This window comes from Hakea prostrata, chromosome 6, assembly GCF_041222555.1.
Source record: "Hakea prostrata isolate BN-2017 chromosome 6, UWA_Hpros_2, whole genome shotgun sequence".
In the NCBI taxonomy this organism is placed as follows: Eukaryota; Viridiplantae; Streptophyta; class Magnoliopsida; order Proteales; family Proteaceae; genus Hakea; species Hakea prostrata.
The window spans coordinates 40,722,553-40,734,542 of record NC_142605.1 but is presented as its reverse complement, the minus strand read 5'-3'; the positions used below and the strand labels follow the sequence as shown (position 1 = coordinate 40,734,542).

At 44.5% G+C, this 11,990-nt stretch overlaps 2 protein-coding genes across 2 annotated transcripts; both read left to right on the top strand.

Annotated features, from left to right (window-relative positions):
* The first annotated feature begins 460 nt into the window (after positions 1–460).
* Positions 461–5,277, top strand: LOC149014157 (Transmembrane amino acid transporter family protein). The gene is made up of 7 exons (XM_089159352.1): positions 461–651; positions 820–1,050; positions 2,022–2,119; positions 3,441–3,627; positions 3,753–3,883; positions 3,984–4,220; positions 4,305–5,277. Exons 1-7 carry the CDS (start codon positions 561–563, stop codon positions 4,692–4,694), a joined length of 1,365 nt encoding a protein of 454 aa, XP_089015478.1. The 5' UTR covers positions 461–560; the 3' UTR covers positions 4,695–5,277.
* A 7-nt stretch (positions 5,278–5,284) lies between these two features.
* On the top strand, positions 5,285–11,697 carry LOC149014156 (hydroquinone glucosyltransferase-like). Its single transcript, XM_089159351.1, has 2 exons — positions 5,285–6,603; positions 11,583–11,697. Exons 1-2 carry the CDS (start codon positions 5,285–5,287, stop codon positions 11,677–11,679), a joined length of 1,416 nt encoding a protein of 471 aa, XP_089015477.1. The 3' UTR covers positions 11,680–11,697.
* The last annotated feature ends 293 nt before the right edge of the window (positions 11,698–11,990 follow it).

The following is an 11,990-nucleotide window of genomic DNA, read 5'->3' as shown; positions in this document are numbered from 1 at the left end:
AAATAAGTGGCTGAGAAAACAAGAAAAATTAAAGATTATTAAAGATTTTTTAATTTAAAATCAAGTCTTAATCACAGCCTTCTATTTGATATAAAATTGCACAACTCTGAGATGTGCACTTGTATGGTGACTTCGCTCATTAAAATGTGTTAGTTTTTTTGGTAAATTCATAAAAGAAAATTGATAGGTCATAATGTAGCACAATTTATCCTACATGATGTTACTATGTCTATACGTGTGAAATGAGTTATAGTCATGAATAATATAATTATGCTTCTTCAATTTTTAATAAAAATTAAGTAAAAATTTTAATGTCAGGGTCACGCTTCAACGAAGTGCATTACCGTAAGGTACATGTGTTAGCACATTAATTACTCAGAAGCCCATCCAAATTTCTGAAGATGACTTAATAATATTACTTTTAAGAGAGAGACAGAGACAGAGAGAAGGAAATGTGAAATAAAGGCTGATGAAGTCTTGGAAACCGGAAAGTCCCGATTCAGAGCGGAAGGGTCTTTCTTCATAGCAGAAGCCAGAGAGAGAGAGCTTAGTTAGTACCGATGGAAGATGGAATTCCAAAACCTATAGGTCTTTGGGAGGAGAATGCTCGACTAGACGATGCTGGTGTTCAGTTTGTTCTTGAATCCAAAGGTAAGATTTCCCTTCTTTTTCCTAATTCTGATCCTTCTTTTTCGTCGTTTCGTCTTCGTCGGTCGTCGCTGTTGCAGGTTTTAGGTTAGATTATCAAGGAATCTCGGTTTCGAAAGATTTATAAATAACTAACTCTGTTTTTTTTGTTTGTTTGTTTGTTGATGTTAGGGAAGTGGTGGCACGCAGGCTACCATCTGACGACGGCGATAGTAGGACCGTCGATATTGGCGTTGCCGTACACTTTCCGTGGGATGGGATGGCCGGTTAGCTTTTTCTGCCTAACGACGATGGGACTCGTTACCTTTTATTCATATTATCTACTATCTAGGGTTCTTGATCACTGCGAGCAAAAAGGTCGCCGCCATTTTCGCTTCCGTGAACTCGCCGCCGACGTATTAGGTAACTAAAACCTCAACCTCTCTCTCTTCTCTCTTCTGTTATAGCATCAGTGATCATACTTTCACTTCTGTTAATTCTAGTTTTCATATCCATCTTCTCTAATTTCAGAAATCAATTCCTTCTACGCCACTGTCATATTGAAATCCTTCTTCACGTCTTAATTTTGGTTTGATTTTTGTTTTCTAGTGCTTAGTCAGAATTCGAAACAGCTTTATTTTTAAAAACATCTTACTTATTCAATGAACTAGGATTTTTTCTGGGTAAATAAACTAGGAATGTCAAGCATTTTAGGGGTTGACACAAGTCGAAAATGGAAAATGTTATCCATTATTGGCAACGATTGTGACTTGAATTTGGATCCTTTTTTGGAGGATTCTCTTAATGAAAGTTCTAGTGAATTGTAGAATTCAATTACATGAATATTTTAGTTCAAGAATTAAGATAAATCGATTAGAATATTATACGTGATGGGATTCTATACCTCAGTAGGCATTATTGAAAGATTGCTTCAAGTAAATGCTAGCATGCATGGTTGGATCCTAACCCTTAAATTAAGATATTAGAATACTATAAGTTATGATTACCAAAAAAAAAAAAAAGAATACTATAAGTTATTTATTTTATTGTTTATTTTTTTAAAAGATATTATAAATCATTTAGGCAAAAGTGTGACACAAGAGACAAAATGAAAATATGACTTTGTGTTATCTTTTGACTTAGTCAATTTGAGGCCAAGTATCAAGGAAGACCTCACCTATAAAAGCAAAATGTGGGGCTAGAAGTTACAAAAATTCATGCTTCAAAACAAAGGAATTATGAAAAATAGGAAACCTTTTATTTTTACATGATTTGAGTCTTGACTCTTGAGATGGTTCCGCATATAATTTAAGAAAGGGAAAAAAATAACATATTTACATATTTATTCTCACAAGTGTTTTATTAAAATTCCTTTTATTTTACCTTTTTGGTAGGTTCCGGTTATATGTATTATTTTGTTATCATCATTCAAACGGCTGTTAACACTGGAGTTGCCATTGGTACTATAGTGCTTGCTGGAGAATGTATTCAGGTAACTTTCCATCTTTCAAGTTTTAATGTACCAGGGAAAGAAGAAAGAAAGAAAAAAAGCTTTCCACTTTTAACATATTGGTATCCTATTACATCTGCAATTGCTACCATTTGACTTGAAAAAAGAATAATTTCATGAGAATACCACTTCTTTGACCACTTTTTTTATTATTTTATTTTTTTAGTAACCATTTATATTATTCTATAGCTAGAAAAGTATGATAGATACATTAAGATATTAGATATGTGCCAACATCTATGGTGCCTCACTAGCAAATGGACTTGCAGGGTCCTACCTTAAAAAAAGCTAATTCCTTCAACCACGTACTCACTTTATTTTTAATTTCAATTCAAATGGTGTGGATATTATTCATTAGGGTGGAATTTCCCGCAACTCCAATATGGATGTTGCACAAAACACCAATTGGTGCATGTAAATTAGTTTTGTCAAAACAAGAAACCCACAAGGTAGGGCCTTAAGAATGATGAAATCTCTACATTTTGGATTTTTTTTTTTTTTTTTTGTGAAAAAGAAAAGAATTTATCAAGTTACCCAGTTACACACCCAACATGGTTTAAATTATCATACCAGGGAATGGAATGTGGCCAAACCGTCCTATTCATAATGGACAAGGTCTTCCTGGCAAGGCATCTGCAAAAGAGTTTGGAAGTCTAGAGAGAGATTTAGTTATACAAGAGGGATAACGTGAGTTTTCATTTTCAGCAAAAGAATCTTTCTCCCTTATTTATAGAATTTGTAAGTCTTCCTTTTCTAAGTCTCCCTTTCGCAAGATGCATTCCTAACTATCACCTTCCCACCCCCTAATATATATCCATCGGCCTTTACTGTTTAATCAACTAGGATTAGGTTGTAAGAGGGGAATCTCCCTTTAAATAAATAAATTTTGTTCTACTAGAAAAAGAAAAAAAGTCTTCCTTTTGCTAGGAGTGGCTTTCATTAGGACCAAAGTCCAATATTGCCCACACTGGTAGGCCCGACCAAGCGTAGTTGATCAAATTTTGAACCAGACCAGGAGGTTGGTTGGTGAGTAACAGTTGGGTGTCAAGCCTGCCCAATTAATAAGGTTGGGTAGCTTTGTGATTCTAGGTTGGGTGCCCAATCGACATGGTTGGCACCTCTAACCAACCGTCTATAAACCTTCATTAAAGCCCAATTGCCATAAACTCCAATTGACTTTGATAGGTGATGCGTGCTCTCTTTCTTTTTATTGTTGTTTTTCTTCTTCCCCGCCCCTCTCTTTTGTCTTTTCGTTATGAATTGAAGACTAACCATGTGGGAACTAAATGTTTGTTTGCTCTAGATTCTGTACTCAAGTGTTTACCCGAATGGATCCATGAAACTGTATGATTTCATAGCGATGGTGACAGTAGTCATGATATTTCTCTCCCAATTTCCAAGCTTTCACTCGCTCAGACACATTAACCTCATTTCACTTCTTCTGTGCCTCGGCTATACTTCTCTGGTGGTCGGTGCATGCATCCATGCAGGTGAATTATAACCCTAGACTTTTATTTTCTTTATGAAACTATTGTTTACAAGTGACTAACTACAGATACATAACACTAGGCTAGCTGGTCTCTCGTAAATCTTAATCCCTTATTTTCTTTTGCAGGTCTCTCCAGAAATGCTCCTCCTAAAGACTACTCGTTAGACCCTACAATTTCAGCAAGAACACTTAGTGCTTTCTCTTCCATTTCCATTATTGCTTCCATCTTTGGGAATGGGATACTACCGGAGATACAAGTAAGTTCCTATGTACATTGCATTCAGATCTAATCTTGAATGTCAGTTATGCAAAATCTTAGATTTTGGCATATAATGCAACGTTTGATTATCTGAACAGGCTACCCTGGCTCCGCCAGCCACAGGGAAGATGTTAAGAGGGCTTCTTCTATGTTACGCTGTGATATTTTTCACCTTCTATTCATCCTCAGTTGCTGGATATTGGGCATTTGGAAAGAACGTCAGTTCCAACATTCTTGATAGCCTATTGCCTGATAATGCGCCTGCACTGGCTCCTGTATGGGTTGTTGGCCTTGCGGTAGTTTTTGTTCTCCTCCAACTCTTAGCCATTGGCCTGGTGAGCTTCACAAGCTTCACATAACACACAGAAACTTGGTTGTGGTTGCTAATTGTTTAATCATTTCGTTTATTGTGAGGATAGGTGTATTCTCAAGTTGCGTATGAGATCATGGAAAAGAAGTCAGCCGATGTGAATCAAGGAATGTTCTCTAAGAGAAACCTTCTCCCAAGGATACTACTACGATCTCTGTACATAGTGGTGTGTGGATTTGTTGCTGCAATGTTGCCATTCTTTGGAGATATAAGCGGAGTGGTAGGATCTATTGGTTTCATTCCCTTGGATTTTGTACTTCCAATGCTCCTCTACAACATGACCTTTAAACCTTCAAGAACATCCTTTATCTTCTGGCTGAACGTCTCCATCATGTTCATCTTCACCGGGGTAGGGTTCCTGGGTGCCTTCGCTACTATACGGAAGCTGGTCCTTGATGCTAGCAGTTTTAAGCTCTTCAGTAGCAAGGTTGTTAATTGATCATGCAGTTGTCATGCAAAAAAAAAACCCAGAGAGAAGTTCTGCAAATTAGTTTGAAAGTGAAATGTACTACTTGTGTGTAACATATTCCACTGAATGTGAAATGGGTGAATTTGGCAGGTAATAAGAGACATCATCCGTCCAATTTGGAGACAAGTAGCAGGCCTTGAAGCTTAGTTTGCTCCGCTAGAGGCACTGATAGGACACCTTGCAAGCCGCCATATATAACGCTACAACTGGCAACCTTGCTGGCTCCTGGCTTCTCCTCATTTCGTTTTTTTTTATATGTTTAAATTGGGTTCTTAGTAGCTGCAGAGCACTCAAACTTGAGCTCGCTCCTCAATGGATGACTGCTCCAATAGCAATTTCTAGATACTCTGGGACCGCAGTAGCGGTTGGAGAAATATCTTTTAAAACGAACCCTAATTAAAGAGAAAGGAAAATGAAAAACTAACAAGCTCCGGCCGGCGGAGACCGTGGGAGCACGACAGAGATTACAAATTATTGAACGTTGAATGAGAAGCAAAAGAACTCGATCTACCTACAAGTATTAATCCATCGCTTCAACTTGGATTTGCAGAGTAGCCGCCATGGAAGCAACAACCAATCCCTCCGAAAAAACCCCCCTTGTTGTAATTCTACCAAGTCCAGGTATTGGCCACTTGATCCCTCTCGCCGAGTTCGCCAAACGACTCACACTTCACAACCTCGCCGTCACCTTCACCATCCCAACCGACGGTAATCCTTCCAAAGCGCAGCAAGAAATCCTTCGTGGCCTCCCTAAATTCATAAACTACGTATATCTCACCCCTGTCGATTTCTCTGACCTACCCGACGATGCCATGATTGAAACTCGCATGAGCCTTTCAACTTCTCGTTCCCTCACTTCTCTCCGAAAAACCCTAAACCTCCTCTCTGCAACTTATCGTATCGCTGCCTTAATCACTGATAACTTCAGCACTGATGCTTTTGATGTAGCCAAGGAACTGAAAATTTCCTCTTACCTCTTCATCGCCTCCACAGCTATGTTTTTGTCTTTGGCGCTTCATCTGCCAAAGCCCGACGAAGAAATCGCTGAGCCACTGAGTTTACCCGGTTGCGTGCCGCTTCTAGGAACTGACTTGCCCGATCCGTTCCACCAAAGAACAAACGATGCCTACAAGATCACACGCTACCACATGACACGTTTTAGAATGGCCGAGGGTATTCTCGTAAATACATTCGTGGGCATTGAAGCGGAGGCACTCGGGGCTTTGAAGGATGGTTCGGACCCAACCATCCCACCGGTCTATCCGGTTGGACCACTCATTAGGAAGGGTTCGGCGGCTGGTATCAAACTCGATGATGTGGAGTGTCTGCGATGGTTGGACCACCAGCCAGCCGGTTCGGTTCTATTTGTGTCATTCGGCAGTGGTGGAACCCTGTCTACGGAGCAACAAACCGAACTAGCCTTAGGATTGGAACTGAGCGGGCAAATTTTTTTATGGGTTTTGAAGAGCCCAATTCAAACCAGAGCGAATGCTTCGTACTTCAATGCCCAAAGCATGGAAGACCCATTTGCTTTCTTGCCCGAGGGGTTCTTGGAAAGGATCAAAGGGAGGGGAATGTTGGTTCCTTCGTGGGCACCCCAAATAGAAGTGCTAAGTCATGGTTCAATTGGAGGTTTTATCACTCATTGTGGATGGAACTCAACCCTTGAGGGTTTGGTTCATGGTGTGCCTTTGATTGCCTGGCCTCTCTTTGCAGAACAAAGGATGAATGCGCGACTCCTAGTAGACGGTTTGAAGGTGTCATTGAGGCCGAAAGCAGCAGACAATGGAGTAGTGGGGCGCGCTGAGATTGCGGCTGTTGTGAAATGTCTTATGGAAGGAGATGAAGGAAAGAGAATCCGAAACCGGATGAAAGTAATCCAAGCTACATGACACAGCCCAATTTATCATAGGCCCAATGGTATAATATTCATGGGCCACACATGGCTACCAACTTAAATAACACTAATGGTACACTTGCCCACATTCTGAGAGGAGATTTGAGGATCTTCTATAAGTATCTTGTCTCTGAATATCCCTGAATATCTGACCCACTAGGATTCCTAACCATTAGATTCTAGACACTTGTCAAATCACAACCATTCATTGTATCCTACCTCACCTATATGGGAGGATTCATTTGTCGCATCAATAAGTGATCAATCAAGTTCTCTCAGGTTCTCTTGAGCTCTAAGTTTTCTTTTACTCTCTCTACCTAGGTTTTAGGCTGACTTAGTGCAAGTGTGCTAAGTGTGGCACGGTTGGCTTAGTCAATAACTAAGGCCGTGACATTTGTGGTATCGTAGCTTCGGTTGGGTGTGTCGCTGTGGGAAACACGATGACGAGGAGTGAGCGTTCAATGGTGAAGAGGCTAAACCGTGGGAGGGAGACCCACACCACCGGATAGGGAAGGGGAGAAGTTTTGAGTTGGTGCTACTATGGAGCCACGTCTAGGGGTAGAGTTGGCGATGGGAGGCGGGCGCCTCGACGTTGGGGAGGGACCGGGAGCTCGTGGGGTGGGAGCTCGGAGTTCCTTTGGGTGCTCTCACCATGGAGCACAAACACAACAACGGTTGGGCCCTTCGACCAGTGGTGGGGATCGCGCAGTGGGCTGTGTGCATGAGTTGGTGAGGGTATCAACATGCGGAGAACCCGTGGTGGGAATGTGTGGGTGAGCACCAGGGTGGAGGTGCAGCCTAAGGATTCGAGGAGAGAGATGCTCGAGAGGTTGACAACTTCTTATGGACATGGAGCGGTATTTGAGGCTCGTCGTGGAGGACGAGTCTCCAAGATCAGACCGTTCAACTCTACCTCACCGAGACCGCAGCTCTATGGTGGAGACGAAGGTACAACGACATGCAAAGAGGTCGTGCACCATAGACACATGGGAGACTTCAAGAGAGCTTAAACAATTTTATCCGGAGAATGCTGCATTCTTGGCCCGAGAACATCAAGAGGCTAGCACACGGGGTCGATTCGAGACTACGTGAAGGAGTTCTCAACACTCATGTTGGAGGTCCGAGTATGACCGAAGAGGAACTTCTCTTCGACTTCATGGATGGGCTCAATTGGGCCTCGCAAGAGCTACAACGTCGAGGTGTCAAGATCTTGCTACGGCTATGGGGGGAGTCCTTAATGAGTTTCGAAGGGATGAGTCTAAGGCCAAGAGAGCATTGGCAGGTGGGGGAGAGAAGGGGTCAAGACCGACCACACAAGGGAAGGCACAAACAAGTTCTCTTGAACAAGGAGGGTGGCAAGCAAGAAAGAAGAAGAAATTCCAGCCCAAAGACAAGTGCTTCCTTTGTGATGGACCACATTGGGCTAGGGATTGCCCAAAGCGGAGGCCCTAAGTGCACTCCTCGAAGACACGGATGAGAGGAGGTGCACATGGGATCATTGCGGCGCTTGGTGCTATCAAGGCCAAGGAAGACAAAGCCCCTACATCAACAAAGGGTTTGATGTACGTAGAGGTGCGTATCACGGCAAAATGGCAAGGGCCATGGTTGATCGGGGGCAACACACAACTTTGTCTCAGGAGGAGGCAAGCGTTTGGGGCTCAAAACGAGCAGGAAAGAGGGAGCCTTGCGTCAACTCAGGCACGCCCTATCGAGGGAGTTGCCAAGGGAGTCGAGATGCGATTGGAGCATGGAAAGGCTCCGTGGATTTGTCGGTTGTGACAATGGATGACTTCGATTGGTGCTTGGCTGGAATTCATGAGACGGGTCAGGCCGTACCCATGCCATTCATAAGCAAGGTGTGCATCATGGAGGAAGGAGCACCATGTATGGTCCCGACGGTACAGGGACTAAGGAGGGGCCAAAACTTCTTTCGGCCATGCACTGGAGAAGGGAGTCAAAAGGGGCAGTCACATATTTGGCGGCACTCTTGGAAGACAAGGAGGATGTCTCCAAGACGGCATTACCGAAGGAGATCCGGAGAACTCTAGGAGTTCAGGACGTGATGCCCCGGAGCTACCCAAAGACTACCACCAATGAGGGAGGTGGATCATGCAATTGAGTTGGAGCCGGGTGCCAAACCACCAGCCATGGCACCATATAGGATGTCCCCGCCGGAGTTGGAGGAACTAAGGAAGCAACTCAAGGAGCTATTGGATGCGAGCTACATCCGACCGTCGAAGGCCCATTGGCGCACCGTGTTGTTCCAACGAAAGCATGACGGGTCTTAAGGCTATGCATCGACTCGGGGCACTCAACAAGGTAACTATCAAAAACAAATATCCCATTCCTTTGATTGATGATCTCTTTGATAGGCTTGGCGTGCAAGATACTTCACCAGCTGACTTGCGGTCCGGGTATTCCAGTCCGCATCGCGGGGTGACGACCGACTACTTGCGTGACGCATATGGGGCATACAGTTCTTAGTAATGCCCTTTGGCCTCACCAATGCACCAGCCACATTTTGCACCCTCATGAACAAGATATTTCACCCTTACCTTGACAAGTTCGTGGTCGTGTACTTGGATGACATCGTCATCTATAGTAACACATTGAGGAACATGCACAACATCTAAGGTTGGTTCTTCAACCCTAAAGGAGAACCAACTATATGTGAAGAAAGAGAAGTGCACTCCCAGAAGAGGTGTGTTCCTAGGTCATAAGTAGGGGGCAATGTTGAGATGGACGGAGCAGGTGAGCAATTCGGGAATGGGAGGCCCTACTGGTTGGCGGTTGAGGTCTTTTCTAGGCCTTATAAACTACTACCAGGTTCTTCGATACTCCGAGGCAGCTCCACTCACATCTACTAAGAGAACAAGCGTGTGGTCCCCTTGTCGACGCCTTTGATGATTTAAAGAAGGCGGTAATGGAAGAACCGTCTTGCATTGCCACTATGGCACCGTTCGAGGTACATACGATCGTCCCTTTGCAATTGGAGGGGTGTTAATGCGAGACACCCTATTGCATATGAGTCCAAGCTCAACGAGCCCCCTATCGGCCAGGGATGACCCTGGTGCATTGTCTAAGACATGGCCACTATTTGTTGGATCGGGTTCGTGGTAAAGCGGATAATGTGCTACGGTTACTTCCAAACCCAAAGAGTTGAGTCCGAGCGCTAGGTGGCAAGATTTCCTAGCGTTTGACTTCCCTTTGAGTATAACCCGGAAAGCAAACGGTGCCCCCTAGTCGCGAGTTGGCATCTCTTGCCAACCGGAGGAGATTGTTGAGCCTTATCAAGGGAGGATACGAGCATGACCCAATGGCTAAGGGCTTGCTCACTCTAGCCAGGAAGGCAAACAAGCTTTTGGGAAGAGGATGGTGTTCTCTATGCCAAGAAGAAGAGGATCTTTGTTCCTAAGTGGAACAACCCGAGGAAGAACCTTATTCGTGAATGCCCCACCGTGGGCTGGTCATCCGGGCAAAGCGCACTCGTGCATTGTTGGAAGCCTTACTATTGCCTCATGAGGGATGTGTTGAGGCTTATGTAGGACTTGTCTTGTGTGCCAACAAGACAAGGTGGAACAACATCCACCACGGGGTTTGTTGGAACCATTGCCTACACCAAGTCGTGCTTGGGAGAGTGTCTCTATGGACTTCATCGGCCTCTTCCTAAGTCCGGGATGTGGTCATCTGGTGGTGGTAGATCGGCTATCCAAATATGGCACATTTGTGGCAGCACCCGGTTGCCTGGAGAAGCCTGGCTATTCCTAAGATGTGGTCAGTATTGGGGGTGCCACAATCAATCATCGCATCGTGACCCTCGCTTCACGGGGAGGTTTTGGGCCATTGTTCGTTGTTGGGCACATCATTGCGGTACTCGACAGTTTCCATCCCCAAACGGATGGCGGACCGAACGTGTCAACAACTTACTGGAGCTATACTTGAGGCACTTTGTGAGTGCCACCCGTTGGCCGATGCTTGATGTGGCTCGGTTTTCATACAATCTCCAAAGAAGCGAGGCCACCAACCAAGCCCATTTGAGATTGCCCGGCAACCCGTTAACACCACACACTATGTGCGGGTTATCGAAGGCCCCTCGGCACAGTTCGCCAGGAGTGGCGAGGTTGTGTGGCTAAGTCCTACTTGACAAAGCCACGAAGAAGATGAGGTGGGCCGCATAGATGCGCCCACTTCCATGGGGACATGGTCATGGTGGTTACTCCCCAACAATTCAAGTCCTTGCAAGGTGCACAAAGGCCGGTCCGTCGTATGAAGGGCCGTTCAATCGTGAGAGTGGGTAGGTTTCCTACCAACTAGACCTCCCACCAAGCTCAAGATCCATCCCGTCTTCCATGCGTTGTTGGCCTTACCAGGAGATGCGAGGATCCTAGTCGTGGGACTTCACAAGGGCATCTCGGTGTCGCATCCTATGACAAGGAGCGAGTATATATGGCGCCGGTATCCACGCGGGGTGCCTCCGTCGGGTATTTGGTGGTGGAAGGGATTGCCCGAGGTGAAGCGTTGGGAACCCGCTTGTGGCGGTTCCAGAACATATATGAGGTTCCACGTGAACCGCGGGCGTCGCAAGGTGGGGGATGACCCCCAATTTATCATGGCCCAATGGTATATATTCTGGGCCACACTGGGCTCCCAACTTGAATAACACTAATGGGCTCACTTGCCCACATTCTGAAGAGAGGGAGATTCTGAGATCTCATCTATAAAGTATCTTGTCTCGAAATATCCCTAGAAATATCTGCCCACTAGAAGATTCCTAACCATTAGTTCTAGCCTTGTCAAATCACAACCATTCATTGTTCCTCCTCACCTATAATAGGGAGGGTTCTTGTCAAGCATCAAATGTGATCATCGTTCTCTCGGTTCTCTTGGCTCTAAGTTTTCTTTACTCTCTCCCAGGTTTGGCGCTTGGCGTGTGCTGTGCCGCCGGTTGGCTTGTCTACTGGCCGTGCATCAGCTGAGATGGTTCTGTCAGAGGACGGCCACACCCCAAGATCACTCCTAGAAATAGCAAAAAAGTGGAAGTCCCACATTGTCACTTGATCATTTGTAGTAGCCCAATTCCACCTTATTATTTGAAACCTTATGTTGGTCGTGTTTGAAAATATAAATTATGGAGCTTCTCTATAGTGTTATGAATGATGTGAGAAATGACAGAGATAATCGACACATTGAAAGATAATCCCAAGTAAAGATGAAAGAAAGATGACCTGAAATTCAACTTCTCCTTCGTTTACTCCTTACAAGAATTTTTTCTGTACTTGTTCCTCATACCACCTTCGTGGTACTATTTAATTTTGTGCAGAGTGAGACAGAGATCCACTTCAAACTGAACATCCTCCAGGATACCTATC

What these genes read in the sequence shown, in the direction of transcription:
- LOC149014157 (XM_089159352.1), top strand. Translation starts at nt 561, where the DNA reads ATGGAAGATGGAATTCCAAAACCTATAGGTCTTTGGGAGGAGAATGCT. An exon ending in TTGCTGGAGAATGTATTCAG is followed by an intron (nt 2,120 to 3,440) that starts GTAACTTTCCAT and finishes TGTTTGCTCTAG; the next exon opens with ATTCTGTACTCAAGTGTTTA. An exon ending in AACTCTTAGCCATTGGCCTG is followed by an intron (nt 4,221 to 4,304) that starts GTGAGCTTCACA and finishes TTGTGAGGATAG; the next exon opens with GTGTATTCTCAAGTTGCGTA.
- LOC149014156 (XM_089159351.1), top strand. Translation starts at nt 5,285, where the DNA reads ATGGAAGCAACAACCAATCCCTCCGAAAAAACCCCCCTTGTTGTAATT. An exon ending in CGAAACCGGATGAAAGTAAT is followed by an intron (nt 6,604 to 11,582) that starts CCAAGCTACATG and finishes CTTGTCTACTGG; the next exon opens with CCGTGCATCAGCTGAGATGG.